Source organism: Vulpes vulpes, chromosome 2, assembly GCF_048418805.1.
Source record: "Vulpes vulpes isolate BD-2025 chromosome 2, VulVul3, whole genome shotgun sequence".
NCBI classification, from domain to species: domain Eukaryota; kingdom Metazoa; phylum Chordata; class Mammalia; order Carnivora; family Canidae; genus Vulpes; species Vulpes vulpes.
This window is the reverse complement of record NC_132781.1, coordinates 37,325,894-37,345,152: the sequence shown is the minus strand read 5'-3', so window position 1 is coordinate 37,345,152 and position 19,259 is coordinate 37,325,894. Positions and strand designations below refer to the sequence as shown.

The 19,259-nt window shown below is 48.9% G+C and overlaps 1 protein-coding gene and 1 long non-coding RNA gene across 8 annotated transcripts in view; one reads left to right on the top strand and one right to left on the bottom strand.

Annotated features, from left to right (window-relative positions):
• Nucleotides 1-2,346: 2,346 nt before the first annotated feature.
• On the bottom strand, nt 2,347-14,115 carry LOC140597796 (uncharacterized). Its single transcript, XR_011999736.1, has 2 exons — nt 13,981-14,115; nt 2,347-6,238 (listed from the first exon to the last, which is right to left on the bottom strand). It is a non-coding gene; the product is annotated as an uncharacterized lncRNA (long non-coding RNA).
• Nucleotides 13,290-19,259, top strand: part of HNF1B (HNF1 homeobox B) — a 56,007-nt gene continuing 50,037 nt past the window's right edge. For 2 of the 7 annotated variants that reach the window (XM_025996249.2, XM_025996250.2), the window contains exon 1: nt 14,057-14,758. In XM_025996249.2, coding sequence (XP_025852034.1) covers nt 14,415-14,758 — 344 coding nt within the window. In that variant the 5' untranslated portion in view covers nt 14,057-14,414. The other 5 variants (XM_072747685.1, XM_025996246.2, XM_025996248.2 and 2 more) reach the window with 5 other exon arrangements.

Below are 19,259 nucleotides of genomic sequence, written 5' to 3'. Positions count from 1 at the left end.
GTCCTGCAGGAGCCAACCCTAGATCAGGAGCTTCTGGGAAACTGTGCATTCTTCTGCTCTCTGAAGAACCCATCAGCTTGCCCAATCCATAACAAGCACCTCCAGCTACAAGGAGAAGTTAATGAGGTGTGTGGGACAGTGATGGGAAAAGTCAACCTCTCCATCACTCCTGACACCACTGCTAAGTGAAAGCCACAGAAGGGAACTGGCCATAGGGTAAGCGAGAAGGACCAGAAAATAACACCCACTTCATTAGCTGGTGATTCTGAATGTGGGCAAAGGGGCCAAGGTCCAGCCTATGAACTGTGACAGGATGTTCTTACAACGCTATGAGGTCTGGGCAAAGGCCAGCCTGAGAACATCCATGCCGTCTCTATCCAGTGGCATCTTGGGGACATTTTGCCTTTACCCTTTACCTGTCCGCCTCCCCCACACCTACCTTCCTTCCTTTCTTTCTTCCTTCTTTCCTTCCTTCCTCTTTCCTTCTTTCCCTACCTTTTATCTTTCCTCCTTTCCCTTTAAAATTGTATCAGTCTTCTCTCTTTTTCTCACTATCCTCCTCTTCTTCCTTTGAATCTTTCTCTCATCCTATGCCTCCAATCAATTTCCCCTTTTTTTTCCCAAATCTTAAAAAATTCCTGAGAGGCAGACATCTGGTGATCTCTAGCCAGGCTTTCCCTATTTTAAAATAAAATTAAAGGGATCCCTGGGTGGCGCAGCGGTTTGGCGCCTGCCTTTTGGCCCAGGGTGCGATCCTGAAGACCTGGGATCGAATCCCACGTCAGGCTCCCGGTGCATGGAGCCTGCTTCTCCCTCTGCCTGTGTCTCTGCCTCCCTCCCTCCCTCTCTCTCTCTCTCTGTGTGACTATCATAAAAAAAATTAAAATTAAATTAAAAAATAAAATAATAAAATAATAGAATAGAATAGAATAGAATAGAATAGAATAGAATAGAATGTAGCACTCTAATGCATTGGAACAGGGGTCCCAGAGCAGAGCATGCAGGGTAGTACATTGCAGGGATGGGATGAAAACATGAAGTCTTGCTTTCATGTTTGTGTTAACTCCTGCAAGTCTTTTTAATTTTCCTATTTGCTTCGTAATGAGCATAAAGTATTAGTAGAGTAGTGCATGTAGTGAGCATATGAATTGCTTAATACCAATAATAGGATTGAGGTGCTTGAATTTTTTTAGTTTAACTGAGAGGAATAATCAGGAGAACCATGTACAGATGACTGCTTTAAAGAAATTCCTCTTGAGGTACCTGGGGGGCTCAGTGGTTGAGCATCTGCCTTTGGTTCAAGTCATAGTCCCGGGGTCCTGGGAGGAGTCCCGCATCAGGCTCCCTGCAGGGATCCTGCTTCTGCCTCTGCCTCTGCCTATGTCTCTGCCTCTCTCTGTGTGTCTCTGATGAATAATTAAATAAAATCTTAAAAAAAAAAAAACACCTTAACAACTAACACTTTATTCAACTCATTCCTATTAACAGTCACTGCCTCTGACTGCACTCAGAGGGCATTTCTGGGCAGCCAGGGCCTGAGCTGAGAGGGTGCTGCCAAAGCTGAGAAACTACACGGAGCCCGATTTTTAGCCCTATGCCACTTACTTGAAAAGTCTTCCCTGGGAAGACCTCTCATTACCAAGTGTCTCCCACATACCCTTTCACTTTGCTGCCCTTTGATCTTTCTCCATTGGGGCCCTCCCGAGACCTGTGCTGCACCTGCTCATTGTTGGTTGTGCTGTCAGTCTCCCAGGCTCGCTGGAGTGAAAGCTCAGGGAGGCCAGGCCTTCCCCAGCTTTCCTCACTGCTGCACACCACCCCGCCCCGTAGGAGAAATGTGCCCCCACACAGACAGGTACCGGCAGGCAAACAAAGTGCCACTAATGCCAGTGAGACCCAACACAGCTTGAGGGCATTCCCTGAGAAATGGGGTCATGGATCGGCTCTCTTTTCTGTTGTATCATTATCAGTCTTCTGAAGGCTAATTTCACAGAAACTGTGCTGTGTAATTACACTGAGTTAGAAGACTCTCTGACTCCCTGGCCGGTCTGAACGCCTTAAAGGTAGGAGCTATGCCTTTGACATCTTTTAACTCCCAGCAGTTCACGTAGAGTAAGCGCTTGATAGACGCTTGCTGAATGAATAAGTGAATGTGGTCCGGGCCTTGGACAGGCAGAGAGGTGGAATCAGTTAGTAAGCAAGCGCTTTCCGGAGGGCCAGTCGCGTGCTGGGCTCATTCTCAACGCCACTGAGCAGCCCGCAAGAGTTAGAAAGTTTTTGTTTTTGTTTTTTTCTTTTTTCTCAATTTTATAAATATTTTTAAAAATACATAAAAACACAACATCCAATGTCTGAATAAATATATTTAAGTTGCAAGATAATACCTTATTTTACACAAAATTTTCAGCTTTAGAAATCTTGTTAAATAACTTCATTGTTGTTATATATTTCATTTTTGTCTTTTTGTAACAAAATAAAAACTCTGAAATTACATAGAAAAAAGACAAAATATTTTTGTCGAGGGATAAGATAGTCCATTGAAAACTTACTCACAATTCCACTGTAAACATTAATAAACATTAAAATATTTGCATAATTGTGTGCTCAAAAATCCTATAAAAAGTGGAAGACTTATTACAACTGTAGTTTTCAGTCAACTACACTTCCTTTCACAATTTATTTTGTCCCATTTACACCTTTAAGCCTGGGCACACTGCTGAACATATACTTTGGCAGTTCTAAATAGCAAATGCTTCCACAAAAATAAAAAACAACACAACAATAAAAAAAAAACCCACAACATAAACCCCCTACACACCGATTGTTCAAATACATCTTAGTGAAAGTGCAGCAGTCACTATTCAGCTGGATAATATTTTGATGTTTTTCATGTACACTTGCTTGTCTATGATTTCTATAACAGTTGAAAGCTTTATTATACAAATTCAGATTTGCTAAGTGCCCTTTTTCTATCTTCACAAAAAAATGAAAAAAATTTAAGAGGAAAAATTATGACAAACATGGCAGGCTGCCTAACCTTCAATTATTAATCAGCTTACTTTTTGCAACAGAAAAAAAGAAAAGAGGGGGGAATAGATACAGTCCAGCCTGGAAAGGTATACAGGATATACTTAGCAATGTCAAACCAGCTGAGTGCTTTCTGTGGTTGTATTTCAGGGTTTTGGGATTTATGTCCATGGCATCAAACTGCTGGGAAGGCAGAGAAACTTTCTAACCCCAGAAAGTCCTGTAGCTTTAGATACTTGTGATCCACTTAGAGGAGATGAAGCAGAATCACTTAGTGCCTCTGAAGAGCTAAAAGTGCCTTCATGCTTCCAACAAACGCATAAATGGCAGGTTAAATGAGAGAAAGTAAGTTCATTGACTCCGATGGTCAGCCCAGTTCATGAGTGCTGACAACCTAGTAAGTGCTGACATGGCCTTAGGACCTGGCAACACAAAGATAAATAAAAATGCAACCCTCCCTCTGAGGAGCCCCTGCTGCCCCATCTAGACAGCTGCTGAGGTCATTTCAACCACATGGGCAAAGAGCTGAGAGGCACAGAGGATACCAGAAGCAGAAAGAACCAGCAAATAGCCCAGGGTTCCAAATCTTGGCACTGTTGACTTTGGGGGTCAGATAATTCTTTGTTGAAGAGGCTGTCCTATGCATTACAGGGTGTTTGGCAGCATCCTGGTCTCTACCCTCCAGATGCTATAGCAGCCTCTAGCTGTGACAATACAAAACCTCTTTAGACTACTGACATGGTGGGGCTTGGTGCAAAATGAAAACGGGGGAACCTTTGTTCAAAAAGCAGGGGGAAGAAGTGTTATTAAAGATACTAAAATAGGGCACCTGGGTGGCTCAGTGGTTGAGCATCTACCTTTGGTTCAGGTGATCCTGGAGTCCTGGGATCAAGTCCCACACTGGGCTCCCCACAGGGAGCCTGCTTCCCCCTCTTTGGCCTGTGTCTCTGCCTCTCTCTGTGTGTCTCTCATGAATAAATAAATAAAATCTTTTTTTAAAAAATAAAAATACTAACATATAAAGATTTTCAATTCTTCAATGATCTATTCTCTTTCCTCCCCTCCCCATTTTTATTTGCTACTTCACATCACATTCCCTGGGGAACAGAGGTGCTAGTAGGGACTGCTCTGTGACTTAGTGTGCACACATGTACTCAGCCCACCAGCTGTCAGTTTCCCCCTGAGCAGCCACTGGCCCAGAACACTGTGCCCCAGCTCAGGGCATGGAAATCAAGCCACCCATGTGCCCTTCCCCATGCTGCTGCTCCAGGTCATCGCAGATGGACAACCCCCAGAGGTGCCACAACAATGTGGGTTGGTGAAGGCCTATCCTAGGCGTCTGCCTAATACTCCATGGCACTGCCAGCTTGTGTCAGGGGTGGCCACTGTGTCACGCCCCGCTCCCAGATACCATAGAGCTGCAGCAGCCTATCCCAACCTCCTCGTGCCCATAGGTCCCCAAAAGGCACAGAGGGCAGCAACAGCTGCCTGGTGGGACTGGGGGAGAGAGGCCTGGTGGGCCGGGACATCGGGTTGTGCAGGAGCTAGAGCGAAAATTCCATCTCAGAAAGTCAGGGAGGCGACAGGATCTGGTGAGCTGAGGCTCCAAGCCCCGGGAGGCACGCAAGCTCCAGGTCCAGCAGTCCTCACTTACAAATAGAAATTTTTAAGATTACTAAGAATTTTAGGACAGTGACTAGAGAGCATTAAACCCGAAGCACATTCCATCCACGAAGCCAGCCCTGCCAGACAATGACAGATCTCCCCTAGGCGTCCAGACCAGCCTCAATTGGGACCCACTGAATTCATTCCCAGGTTAGTGGGGTTTCCTAAAGGAGTGAGCCCTCAGCTGGTCCCAGAAGGTTGGGGGCGGGGAGCGGGGAATCACTGGAAGGGATAGGACAAATCAGGAAAGCTTCCTGTGGCTCAGGAATTTTAAAACAAGTTTGCAGGGAAGTTGCAAAATCTGGTTTGGGCTTTAAGCCTTTGCTCAGCACTTCTTTCTGCCTGAAATGTTCTCTGACTTCTTGTTGTCGAAATCCTACTTGTCCTTCCAGGGTTTTGAGCCCCCATAGAACTTTGTCGGTTCCCTTAAATTCCCCCAAATTATCAGCCCTCGCTTCTGTTAATTAATTGTGCCAGACGGTTTACATATATTCTCTTTCCTGCTAAATCCTACCCTGTTTTCTTTTTTATAGAAGAGGAAACTGAGGTCAGAGTGGCACCTTACCCAAGGTCACACCTAGGAAGTGGCAGAGACAGATTTCGAACCCAGATCAGCCTGACTGTAAGTCCATGCGGATTCCCCTGCGGCGTCTGCCCCTTGGCGAGTACCCGTGCTGGAAGCCAGACAGTGCTGCTTTGATTTTCAGCTTGGTAGGGGCAACAACAGGCTCTCTGCAGCTAAACCTCTGGGAGCATCTGCTGAGAACACTAGAAGTAGGAATGATAATACTGTCTCCCGGGGCTGTTACAAAGTGTAAAGGAGAAGTTTTCTGTAAAGCAGTCAGCACAGTGTCTATTAGTAAGCCTGCTCCGTTCTAACTGGAAATGGGAGGGTTTCCACATCTCTATTTCCCACTATATAAACAACTCCTTTAGAGCAGGTACTGAATCTTGCTCCTCTCAGCGGCAGGACACCCACTGCAGAGCCTGGCATGTAGTGAGTGCCCAGTAAATGTTTGCCAAATTGACTCAGCAACCCTGCAGCGCTCTTTACCCCCAGGCCTACGAGCCGGGACAGTGTCCAGTCACCAGAGCATTAAAGGGTACCATCCCTTAGCGTGGGGCCCCAGTGATCACTCTCATGCCCAAGGTGCGTTGCATGGATGGCACTCCTGCCCAAACACAGCAGGCAAAGCAAGCACGGGGCCCACCACGGGAGCAGAGGAGACCAGGTGGTGGGGGTGCAGGGAGGCACAGGGTAAGACCAAGTGGGTAGCAAGACTGGCCTGATGCTTTTCCCGGCACCTTTTCAGCTTTTCCATCCCTCAAGCATGACATCAGGAGTGGAAATGGGAGTCTCCAGCCGGGTCTTACTCCTGGGTTTTGTACCTGCTACCGGGCTCCACTCCATGCTCATCTTGTCATTATACAAACACCGTGTTGTGGAGGAAACACTGGCATCCGGATTCAGAAGACCTGGGTCAAGAGATGGTGCTTCTGGCATCTTCGGGCCTCATTTTTCCTTTCTGAGCCTCAGCTTCCTCATCTGTGAAACGCAAAGAGTAACGCCTGCCTTGCCTGCTTTATGGGACTATTGTTTGGATCAAATGAAAGGAGAGAGCTCTTTGCACACCATAAAACCCTGTTCAAATATAAAGTTCAAATATTAAAGTTCTTCACGTGGCAGAGATCTCCTTGGACAGGAAAGACTGACCTGTGTCTCTCTCACACACACAATCACAAGATTTCTCTCTGTGCCGAGACTGGTCAGGGTGCTTCTGTGTGTTCCCTCCCCCTGTCTGGGTGGCTAGGGGGCTTGGAAGCTGCCAGAAAGAGCCAGGATGGAGGCACCTAACGTAGGATTAGGCAGTCTGCCATTCAAGTCCCACGTTCTGCTCCTTAACTATTTGTGGGTCACTGGGCCAATCCTTCCCTCCCAGAGTGTCCATTTGTTCATCATTAAAGTGGGGATGATGCTGCCTGTCTCATAGGTTTGTGAGAAGCGAAGAGGACAACATAGCAAGGCACTTCACTAACACTTACTTGAATATTAATCTGAAAACAGATTCCAAGAAATTTTAGTAAAGATTATTACTCTTCTTTTTTTTTTTTTTTCCTTTCTAAATACCATATCCTAGCCCACATCGTTTATCCAACAAATATTTATGGAGTACCTGCTGGGTGCTGGGCTCACTGCCAATCACTTTTCATGGCTGTGGGAGGAGGAGGAATAGATTATTACTCTGGGGTGAAGGCTCTCCATGCTTAGGTGTAGTATTTATTAGTTTAATATCGTACTAGGTTGCTAGTTTTTAATTTAATCTTTTACAAGGTACTGGAAACACCCTATTTCTAAAAATGACCCTGTAAAAGGGTGTGTGTTGTTGAATTGAAATGAGAGAAATCTCCTCTACCCTTAGGAGTTTCCCTGGCGAAGATCATCTGATAGCATGTTTGGTAAATAAAAGCACAGAGCTGAAAGGAATTTCTAGAAAGAAAGCTGAGGGCTGGTAGGATATGAGATCTTCCCATATCCATTTGTTATTAGCTCACAGCTCTCTCCAGATGACTTCACACGTAGCAAACACTTGGTAGGATTTGTCAAGGAACTCACACCAGAAGCTGCGCATATTTGGGGGGGGGGGGGGGGGGCAGGGAAAGAAGAGGCAGGAAGGCCATGAGTCATGTCCTCTGACTGAGGAAGTACGTCTTGTTGGTAAGCCCTGCTTGTGCCAGCTCCCATATGAGGTGTTCTCCTGTGTCATCTAATTTAATTCTTCCATTAGCCCTATAAGGTATAAATTCCATTATTATCACCATCTATATACAGTGATAATATAAAGACTCAAAGAAATTAAGTAACTTGCCCAATGCCATACCCCTACCCTTACCCCCTCACCCCACCCCAGAGAGCAGCTGGTCTGTTTGGCTCCAATGCTATGATTTCTCCTGTGCAATGTACTGTATCTCTTGGGAAAGTCATTTCCTCTTCCTGAATCTGCTTCCCCAACCTGAAAATATGACACGGGATGATTACAAGATCTCTTCAGATCTTTGGATTTCTACTTGCAGAAGTAAGTGCTTTATCCAAGGGTTGACAAACTGTGGCTCACAGGCCAAATCCAACCAGCCAGTTTGTGGGGTTTTTTTAAAAAGTATTTTATTTATTTATACATGAGAGAACAAAGGCACAGACACAGGCAGAGGGAGAAGCAGGCTTCCTGTGGGGAGTCCAATGCGGGACTTGATCCCAGGGCCCCGGGATCATGCCCTGAACCAAAGGTAAATGCTCAACCACTGAGCCACCCAGGTGCTCCCAACCAGTTGTTTTTATAAATAGTTTCATCAGAACACAGCCACTCATAGTAATTTATGTCTCATCTGTAACAGCAGATCTGAGTAGTTGTGACAGAGACCATAAGGCCACAAAGCCTAAAGTATTTACTGTCTGGCCCTTTATAGAAAAAGTTTGCCAGCCCCTGGAAGATACCTATCTGTAGATTTTAACAGTGAGAAACTCTACATGGTGAATGGAAAAGAATCCCTAGGGCCACACAACAATTGTAAAGAGTTGGGGAGCAGTGAGACTTCCATTGTTTATTTGTTACACTCTGCAGTTATTTATTTTACTTTTCACTAGATTATAACTTACAACATGCACAAGTCCTAGATGTGTGGCCTGATGCTGTGACCACCATTCCCATGTCAAGATAGAGAACTTTCCTAGCACCCCAGAAAGCCCCCTCATGGTCTATCCCTGTGAATGCATTCCCCAGAGCAACCTCAGTGTTACCCTCTATGACCATAGATTGCTTCTTCTGTTTAATTTCATATAAATGGAATCACACAGTGCTTATATCCTTTTGTGTCTGGGAATGGCATTTAGTTTTATTTATTTTTATTTAAAATTTTATTTATTGGGGATCCCTGGGTGGCTCAGTGGTTTGGTGCCTGCCTTTGGCCCAGGAGTCCCGGGATGGAGTCCTGACGTCAGGCTCCCAGATTTAATAAATCTTTAAAAAAAATAAATAAAATTTTATTTATTCATGAGAGACACACAGAGAGAGAGAGGCAGAGACACAGGCAGAGGGAGAAGCAGACTCCATGCAGGGAGCCCAACACGGGACTCGATCCCAGGTCTCCAGGACCACACCCTGGGCTGAAGGCCACACTAAACCACTGAGCCACCCGGGCTGTCCTGGTATTTAGTTCTTTTTTTTTTAATTTTTATTTATTTATTTATGATAGTCACACAGAGAGAGAGAGGCAGAGACACAGGCAGAGAGAGAAGCAGGCTCCATGCACCGGGAGCCCGACGTGGGATTCGATCCCAGGTCTCCAGGATCATGCCCTGGGCCAAAGGCAGGCGCCAAACCACTGCGCCACCCAGGGATCCCTGGTATTTAGTTTTAAACTACAACTTCATTGCTGACAATTTGGAAAATTGAGCAGTACACATAAGGAAACAAAGATCCTCCTTCTTGGTGTCATCCAGAGATGATCACTTGTTCATTTATTCAATCGGTATTTTATTGAACAGATGCTTTGTATCAGGCATTTCTCCTGGCATTGAGGAGGAAGACATGAGATAGTCCCTGTCCTCAAGGAAACTCCTGTCTGTGGTGCAGTTTTTCAAGGGCTGCTCAAAAGTCCCATAGCTTAGCACTGAACAAAGGTCTAGCCCGAGCTCTTAAGCCACCTGCCCAAAGGCCTGGAAATGGACACCCTGGTAGTATGGAACCATTAAAAATGTCAAGTCAAAGAGCTAGGGAATTCAAATGGTCATATGTACTAACTGGTCTTTTTTTTTTTTTTCTCTTAAGAAATGCTTTTATGAATAAGAGAATTCATGAGATTATTGAAGAGAAATCTTCTCATTTTGTGGAGGCATTTTATTTTCTTTGAATTAATAAGTAGCATCTCAATGTCCATTTTTTAGCATAAAATTTATTGGGGTCCAGTGGGAAATGTGCTATTTCCTCCTGGTTGGGTGCAGTGAAGCCCACATGGAATAGTCTGATAATCTTCTTCATTCCACTATGGCAGAGCATCGTAAGAACTTAGAATTTAGACATGATTCCAAGATTAGACTTTCATTGAACTTTTTGAGACCTTAGAAAAAAAATTATTATGGGAAATTTCAAACATACAAATAGAAGAGTACAATACCCCATATATGTCATCATTTAGTGTCAGAGATTATAAACAGTTTGCCAGTTGTGTTTCATCTATTCCCTCACATTTTATGGGGTGAGGGTGCTAACTGGCTATTTCTCAAAGGCAGAATCATAAGCCCAGAGAAGGGTGCTCACTAAAGCTGTTAGGAAGGTGAAGAGTCCTCCAGAAAGGAGTATTGTATCCAGAACTAGGATCTTAGGCTCTAATCCTACAGTCTAGAATGTTCTCTAGGCTGTGACAGTGCTAACAGTAAGGCCCCCACACTCAAGACCAGGATAGAACAGTACTTATGTTTTACTCTAGATGTGATTTCATTTTAAGGCCTTCTAGAGACTGCCAGTTCAATGGGTGAGCCTTAGAGAGTGGAATGGCACAGGGTGGAGAGGACCAGGCTCTCGCTGCTGTAAGCAAAGCAGCATGTGGGAAGTGGGGGGAAGATGGTGTGCCCAAGAGCGGGAAAAGAATATCACTTATGCTATGAAGTTACAGGAGAGTTGAGTCCACTGGAACCACGTTTGCCATTCTGTGGAATTTCCAAGATAGTGCTCAGAAGGTCTTCATAGAGTAATAAGCCAACTGAATTTTAAATGATCTTACACCAGGGCCTGCACTTCGCCCAGCAAATCTTGGGATTTGACCTGCAGGTGCATCATTTGAGTAGAAGAACTTAATATAACCTCTTTAAAATCAGTAACTCTTTAAAAAACAAGCTGGGAATGAAAGATCCCAAAGAGATCAGCTGCCTGACTTCTTTGCCTGTTTTCATGGTGTGCTGCTTCTTTCTAAACATGAGCGAGCTGGTCATCCTCGGAAACCTGCAGTTACTTACTCATTTAATCCTCACACAAAACCCAGCAGGGTGTATTGTTATCATTTTTCACATAAGAAAACTGAGGGTCAGAATGATTATGTAAAGTGCCCAAATCCCAGTGCTGGTTCAGCAGATCTGAGACTCACATTTAGATCTGTTTGATTTCAGCATCTACCATCTATTTCTCTTCTGTGCATCCTTTGCTTCTGCCTCCTCCTAGAAGCCCAGATTTCAGCTTCCCATCTCCCAAACACTAAAAGTTGGAGACTTCCCTTCCATCCTAAAGCCCTGCTCACAAGTCCTGAGCCTCACCCCAGCCCCTCACTTATTCAAGGAGCTGTGAACCACTGCCTCAAAGGGCCTTTTTTTTTTTTTTTTTATTCATGAGAGACAGAGAGAGAGGCAGAGACATAGGCAGAGGGAGAAGCAGGCTCTCTGCGGGGAGCCTGATGTAGGACTAGATCCCAGGACCCTGGGATCATGGCCTGAGCCAAAAGCAGCCACTCAAACACTGAGCTACCCAGGTGTCCCCTCAAAGTGTCCTCTGTTTTATTTTCCCACCTTTAAACGGAGGCAACTATATCAGTTCATCACCATTTTATCCCGGGTGGGGGGGGGGGTGCGGGGAGGGGAGGGGAGCATAAACCCAGAGTATTTCAACTGTACTCATTTCCCTATTTGGGAGAATTTTAACCAAAGCGTTTGAGGAGAGGAGAGAATTCATTTAATTAGCATTTATGACCCACATCCTGAATGACTGTCTGCTGAGATACTTTTCTTTTTAAACGTCCATATGGGGAGGTAGGTATTGGATCTGCTCTCAGACCTATAGTTGCCGTTACTTAGTGAGCACCCATATTATACCAGGCAGCACATTCAAGGTAGGTCTGAGCAGGAGCATTATAGGACGTTGCTGGATATAGTCAGATAAGCTGAAATATGTACCTGGACACTCATGGAACGTTTCCCTATTAAAGTAAAACTTCTTATAGGTTCACATTGTTGGATTGGGGTAGAGGGGAAAGCATAGGCTTGCTAACACCTGAATTTTGAGAGATAAGGAAGCTTGAGTCAGACTTGGCACTCAGTAGCTGGAACTACAAATCAAAGCTTTGCTGTTGCAAGGGAAGTGATTGCTGGTTTTTTAATGGGTTTTCCCAGCTAAACACAGAAACTGATCTTCATCACACTTGACTGCTTCTATCTTGAGAGCAAGTAAGAGACAGAGAAAAAGAGATTGTTCTCCAGGGGTATTTACTCTGAACACTTCATTATCCCGGTTGAGGGGAGCTTGGTAGGCAGAGAATGTTCTCCCATTGGGCAGAATTGTGAGGGACAAGGATCTGCCTTATGTCACAACAAACTAAACGACAATAGGATGAAATGAAGGGTCCTCATTTCCATGAACTTATTTCCTCTTTCTCAAGGAAAGAGCCTGAGATAACTTAAACCTCCCTCAAGGCTCCCTGCACACAATCAACCCCTTCCTTCTGGCTCCCAGCACATATCCCAGGAAAGCACAGCAGACCCAGCCTTTAAAAGAGGCAGCCTCAGGATGCCTGGGTGGCTCAGTGGTTAAGCATCTGCCTTTGGCTCAGGTCAAGATTCTGTAGTGCTGGGATAGTCCTGCATCAGGATCCCCGCGGCGAGCCTGCTTCTCCCTCTGCCTATGTCTCTGCCTCTGTGTGTCTCACAAATAAATAAAATCTCAAAAAATAAAGTAGAAATAAAAGAGGCAGCCTCACTCCTTAGCAGCCAAACTTGGATCAGCCACACCTGGAGCTTCAGCTCACACACACCTAGATTTGATCCAGAACCAAGTGCATGAGAACTGCTGACCTTTCCTCCCTCTCGCTGAAATTCCTCTTTTCCCAGAACTAGCCCCAACTTCCTCCTAATTGTCTTTTAAAGGTGGGAATGGTAGAATTTGATTAGAAGCTCCTTTGCAAATTCCTGCTGATTCTGAATTTTTGTCCCTAATCTCCCAGTCCCTCCAAGCCCAGCTCTGGATCCGGGATTCTGAGAAGCCGAGCCCCAGGGGGTGGGGGTGGGTAGATTTTCCCCCTGGGAACTGGCTTCCTCCCCTTCCTAGACTGAAAAGCATGAACACCAATTATTAAACCAAGGGTTTCACAGGTGGTCTGGATGGATGTATACAACATCCCTCCCCCTGCACTGTTGGCATTAGTATTTCACGGATGAGAAAACTGAGGCTTAGAGAGGGTCGGGGGGTCCTCTGCTCCAGGACCTATGGGTCTGTGAAAGGTGGATACTGAAAAGTCCCTTGCCCTGTTCTTCTGCGGGTCAGGGCCAGCCTGTAGGTCCAGGGAGGCCTCCTCTTCCCCCACCGCGCCCCGAGGAGATGCAGGTGAAACTCCCAGGGAGCTGAAAGGTTCTGACTTCCTTCCTGACTCGGGCCAAGGTGGTAAAAACAAAATAAAACAAAAACAAAAACAAAAACACAACCACCTCCGTTCCCTCAGCGGCTTCGTGGGCGCCCGCTCCCCCCGCCACTGCTGCGGTGACCTCGCGTCGCTGGGCGCCGTCCTTGGCCCCGGGAGCCGCCGCGTCCTGGAGCTGCGAATAAGCCAGAAGGCAGTGGGCCGGCGACACGCGGCTCCAGCCAGCCAGCTGCAGGCCGCGCTCTGCTTTCACTTGTTCGCAGGGAGGCCCGGCAACAGTAGTTTTGCCGGGAAGGCGGAGGCGCTTTGATATTCTGGGTTTAAGCAGGAGAGCGCGGCCCAGGCGGCCAGCTCCCCCGCGGCCCGGCCGGCCAGGTGCCAGTGCAGCCCCGGCTGCTGGGGGAGCTCAACGTTGGCTACTCCCCTGACCATAAATTAGTGGACGCCTCCTCCCAAAGGTTCTCCAGGCCTTTTCTCGCTCGCCTACGCTCTAGGGGCCAGCAGTTCTGCAAATCCAAACCTCCAGATTCGTCTGGTGAGGGCCTGGGGTCTGCAGAACAGTAGCCCGGATGGAACTAAAGGGGGTCGCAGCGATCCACACTCACCCCGCCTGACACCCCCGCTCCCCCTGAGTCTCCGCGCCCATTCCCCAGGGGTCAGCTTCTCCTCGCCTGGCTGGCTCTCCCTGCCCACCACCTGCGTCGGCTGGGATGCGTCAGAAAAAGCCTCTACCCTTCTCATCCTCCTCTATCTCCTTCTTCCCGGGGCACCCCAACGTCCTCCAGCTCTCACCTGCACCCCCGAAGTGCAGTTTCTTCTCTACAGACTAAAAGTGGACTCGCGGCGGGTGGAAAAGCCCCGGAGCCTCCCGCACTAGGCTGCGAGCTACTTGCTTACCAAGTCCAAAGGTCAGCTAAAGTTTGGCTGATAAACAGAATCAGTACAAGAAGATCTTCAGCCCCCCAGCGTGAGTACCATGGACCCTGGCAAGCCCCGCTCCCGGCCCGGGTCTCCAGCTCTCCACGTCTGCCCCTCACGCTCTCCCTCTCTCGCTTTTCCCCCCTCCCCACGACCATTTGCATCTTGCCGAAAGCCGGGCCCTCCCCACTAATTTGCATATCTTATATGGCCTAATGGTGGCGATCATGGCAAGTTAGAAGTTTTCTGACTCCTCTCGGAGGAGACTCCGGGACCCCGGGGAGTAACAGGTGTCTGGAGGCTGAAGGGTGGAGGGGTTCCTGGACTTGGGGTTCGCTCGTGCAACTCCCCTCCACCCTCCTCTCTCGCACTCACCCACCCCCCTCACCCCCTTTTTCTTCTGTCCTTGGAAAATGGTGTCCAAGCTCACGTCGCTCCAGCAAGAACTCCTGAGCGCCCTGCTGAGCTCCGGGGTCACCAAAGAGGTGTTGGTCCAGGCCTTAGAGGAGTTGCTGCCATCCCCGAGTTTCGGGGTGAAGCTGGAGACGCTGCCCCTGTCCCCCGGGAACGGGGCCGACCCCGACACCAAGCCAGTCTTCCATACTCTCACCAACGGCCACGCCAAGGGCCGCTTGTCTGGGGACGAGGGTTCCGAGGACGGAGACGACTATGACACCCCTCCCATCCTCAAGGAGCTGCAGGCGCTCAACACCGAGGAGGCGGCGGAGCAGCGGGCGGAGGTGGACCGGATGCTCAGGTAGGTGCGGACCAGGCTGGGGAGCGCGCGCCCCAGGCCCTGGAACCGGCCCTGTGCCGTAGCTCCGCGGCGGCCGGCCCTGTTTCCCACCGGGAGAGTCCCCCGGGGGGCGCTCCGCTTCTCTCCCAACACCTGGACCCTCCCAATATCGCAGTCGGAGGGCCCTGAATCCCGAAGCTCCATCTACCCCTGCCCAGGCCAGCGCCCGGGACCCGAAGGGCCCTCCGGGCCTGGGAGAACCCGAGCGGCGGCGCCCTTGGCGGAAGGTGTGCGCGCGCGAGCAGGTGGAGTGGGTGCGGTGACCCCCAGGCCGTGCCCCGGGATTCGGGGCGCGGGCCGCGGGCCGCGCAGGGCCCAGGAGGAGCGCGTCTCCCGCGCGCAGCCTCTCGCGTCCGGGGAAACGCGGGCCGGCCTTGGGCGCAGCGTCCTGCTGTTGTCTGCGGACCGACTGGAGGGTTCTGGGGCCGGGGTCCCGGGGGCGGGGGCGGGGGCGAGCCCTCCTGGCGGGCACTCGGGTCTGCAGCGCCCCTGCAAGGCCCCAGGACTACCCGGAATCCCCAGAGCGGATTTAGGTTTGCAAAAGAAAGTGTTTGAGTGTTGCAGGGCCGCGGTGGACCCGCACGGGGCAAACGGATCGCGTTTCCAAGCAAGCCGGGGGCAAATTCGGCTAAGACCGCCTCGCCTCGGATTTGGTGGCGGTCTGAGAAAGGAGGGCGTTTCCAGATGTGGCCGCCGAGGACGCGGCGTCCTGGGGGAGCTCTGGCCGGCGGGCGGCTCGGGATCCTTCGCTGGGCCTCACCGACCGGCCTAGGGCTTTGACAGCTGGTTACTGATTATCCAGGGAGCCGAGCGGTTTCCTTAGACCACGCGTCGCTCCCGGTCACTTTGGGACCGAGTCCCTCGCGAGGCCTCGGACACCTGAGCGCCGAGGTTTCAGGGGGGCCTGGGAGCCTCAAGGGGCGCCCCGACTCAGGCCGCCCCGGTCGTACGGCCGCAGCCGCAGTGTGGGGCGGGATGTGACCTTGCATTTGAAGTTGCCATCCGGGGACCCAGAGGCTTACTCTCTAGCAAAGACAATCGGGGATTTCTGGATTATCCTACCCCCCACCCCCGCCCCAAAGTATTTTGCTGTTCGGAGCTTTGAGGTTCTTCTCTCACCTTCCCCGCGCGGCGGCGGCCTCTCCCCCGCCGGGGTGCGGGCACAGGAAGGCCGGGGTCGGCCGCGGGGCGCCTGGGGCTCCAGGGAGGGCGGCCTGGAGGCTGAGCAGGGCCGGGCGGTCCAACCGAGCCCCCGCCGCCTGCCACGGGAAGCCCGCGGGGCCAGGCCCATCCACCTGGCCGCCGGCGCCCGCCTTCCAGCGCGGGTCCTGGGAGGCTCCGCGCCGCGCGAGGCAGGACCCAGGGGCCCCTCCGCGCCCCGCACCCCGCGCCCCGCGCCCCGCGCCGGGCGGGACGCAGCAGAGATGTAACATAAACGGCAGCACGTGGAGTTAGGGTGTTATTAATTTATTTCTATAAATCATCAACAGAAAGATACACAAAGAGTCGTGATTAGGTTGAAAAGAGAGGCAGGTTATTCATTGGTGAAGTTGTAAACGCAGCTTAGAGGGAAGGAAGTCCAAAAGCCGACGTGGGTCTGCTCGCCGCTGCCCGCGCGCGCGCCGGCTGCTGCGGGGCCCCGGGGCGCTCCCCGCCAGACCCCCTGGCGCCTAGCCCGAGCTCCCGGGCCGCCCCGGGTCGTGCACACCTGCAGGCCCCGCCTGAGCCTCGGGCCTCGCGCCCGTGCCCTCCGCCCAGCACCTGGCTCCAGTGGGGCCGGGAGGGAGGCCAGGGCCCGAGCCCCTCACCCCGATGGAGCGGAGCGGTAGAGACGCGGGACGCACCCAGGGTTTTCCCCCCTCTTTGCCAGGCGGATGCCGCCTTCCCTCCCCCACCTCCCCACTTCGGGAGTGCTCAGACTTTATTAAAAGTAATTTTTCAAGAAATTGCTAGCGGTGCCCAGGTCACTGCACGGTCGGCCCCATGAGCGCCTACTCCTGAGCACTCCCCTTTCTGGCCCACCTCATTCCCCTAAAGCGGAAAGAAAAGAACAGAAGTCTCCTTTCGGACTGCCTGGACACTAGTCTACGTCCTAGAAGGGAAGGTCGGGGACTGCGAGCTGCCCGGTGGCCCGGGGCTGCGAGTGGGAGCAGCCTGCTCGCTGGCCCCCAGGCGGGTGCGCCCGGGCGTCTGGAAAGGAAGGAAGCCCGAGCTGAGGGTGCTGGAAGGAAGCCCGAGCTGAGGGTGCTGGAAGGAAGCCCGAGCTGAGGGTGCTGGAAGGAAGGCTGGGCCAGCTGTGCGGGGGTCCAGGGCTCTCCTGCGCCAGGGCGGCGAAGTCACTGAAAAGGAGCGCGCTGGGCCCACTCCTGGCACCGGGGTCGGGCGTTTGACACCTGCGCTCGGAGGGCGCTGGCCGCTCGCATTCCTCGGGATCCGTGTGATTTGTCCGCGTGGGCAGCCTCTCAGTATAATCTGTATTTTCAAATGAACAAACGGAACCAGCTCTCTGGGGTCTTCCGGGTGCATACAGGTGAATTCTGTGGTCAGAGAGCCGCAAAGGTGTAACTACGCCATCTTACCCCGACTCTTGTCATTAAATGCGGGCTGAAAGGCTTGCGAGTTTGTAGGGTTTCCCTGGGTGTTCCCCCCGCCCTTTACCTTCCCAGTTGTGAAGCTAATTATTCTTTCCACAGAACCATCCACTCTTAGAGCACTATACTATTTTGTTAGGTTTCTTAGACACATGAAATGAACACAGTAAAGAAATTTAAACAAAAGAAGAAGTCAAAGAATTTGTTAAACCGGTATTAACTTTGAAAATCCAAACACTTTTTTTTTTTTTTAACTTTCGAAGCTATTGTTTGTATCTGTTGAAAGTATTTTTCCACCCTAAAAATATCTATGGAAATATTCACCAGAAGTAAGCTTTAAAACCATCGCTGATGTTCCTACAGATGTGTGCACTACGTGGATATTTTCCGTGTGTGAAACTGGATTGCGTTTTCTCATTTTTTATCTTCGTTAGTTCATTATGTTTCATTACTTGGATGTATCTTTATACATATTTGAGAAATGTATTCACATATATATATAATTAATCTTAAAAGTTTGTCTTTCCGGAAAACATCTCTACCAAAGCCTGTGATCTCACGAATTTATTATCAAAGACTTGTTAAAATAACCACAGTTATTCAAATGCCTACAAAATGTTTACTGAATTTTAAAATTCATTAAACAAAAATCAATTTTATTTGCCATATGACAGATACTATTTAGAAATGACAATTTCATTTGCAACAGTATATCTGTCTTGTCCTTTCCTTTACACATTCTTTATTGTTCCATATGAAACTAATTTTTCCCTTTATTTTTTTTCATTTTCTATCATCAGGCTGTTATATACATTAGCATATAGTAAAGAGGTGCTGGGTCTTTTTTAAAAGTTAAATATATAGCTGTATTAAACAATTATAATATGTGGTTGTATTGTATTAATGCTTTTGTTCTATGCTATGCCTCATTTTTAAAAATTTCTCATTTTAAGTTACATCTCTCACTTTTAAATCACCTATTTAATAAGCAAGAAAAGATATTGGCAAACTTGAAAACATTTTAAATAAATAAAATTCAAAGGCCTTAGTACATTGCTGTAAAGAAGCTTTTTGCATACCTGTGTTTCTGAGAAATATAAAGTATAAGCAAGTTCCTACCCCACACTTGAAATTTATGAGAAACATTGTCTTCCACATACATTTCTTCCCTGATATGGTAAGGTCAGAATATAGGAAACCATGGCATTTGGGATGGTTAATATATCTTATTCAGAAATTGAAATTACTCATTTCCATTATGTTTTATCTGGGAGGTGGGGCTGTGGAGGCTTTTTTATCTTGTTTTTTTAACTTGCCTCACCTCACTGGAGCAACTCTTCACTCCGGGAGGAACATCATTGTATTCCTTAAAACTTTTCTGAAACTCTAAAAACTGTTTAACATTTGGCTGAGAAATCCTCCTTGCTTCTCAGGAGATGGACACAAATGTTTCACTCCAATTTTATAAGACAAGAAACCAAGACACCCACTCAAAAGGGAACTAATGTGGAAGAGAGTAGGATTCAGAACTGATGCTGCCCCCTGTCATTGTAGGATCAGCTAGCCCAGCCCCAAGGTAATGGCATCTCTACTTTCCAGAAGGCCTCTTGCCTTCAAGTCCCTCACTTGCCAGAAAAATGAAGGAAAGCAAAATAAAACAGGAGCTTTCCTTCTTAATGAGAGTGTTGGTAGTGCTTTCCCATCCCTGAAGATGGGAAGTCATCATCACCTTTACCCTCCTGATCTCAGATGAGAAGGACAGAGCGTACTGTATAGGAGCTTTCATCTCCCTTTTATTTAGGTTCTGTTTTGGCCTCACGTCTCTCCCAAGGATGTAGCTTGGACAGCTGGAGAAATAGGTGAAGATCAGA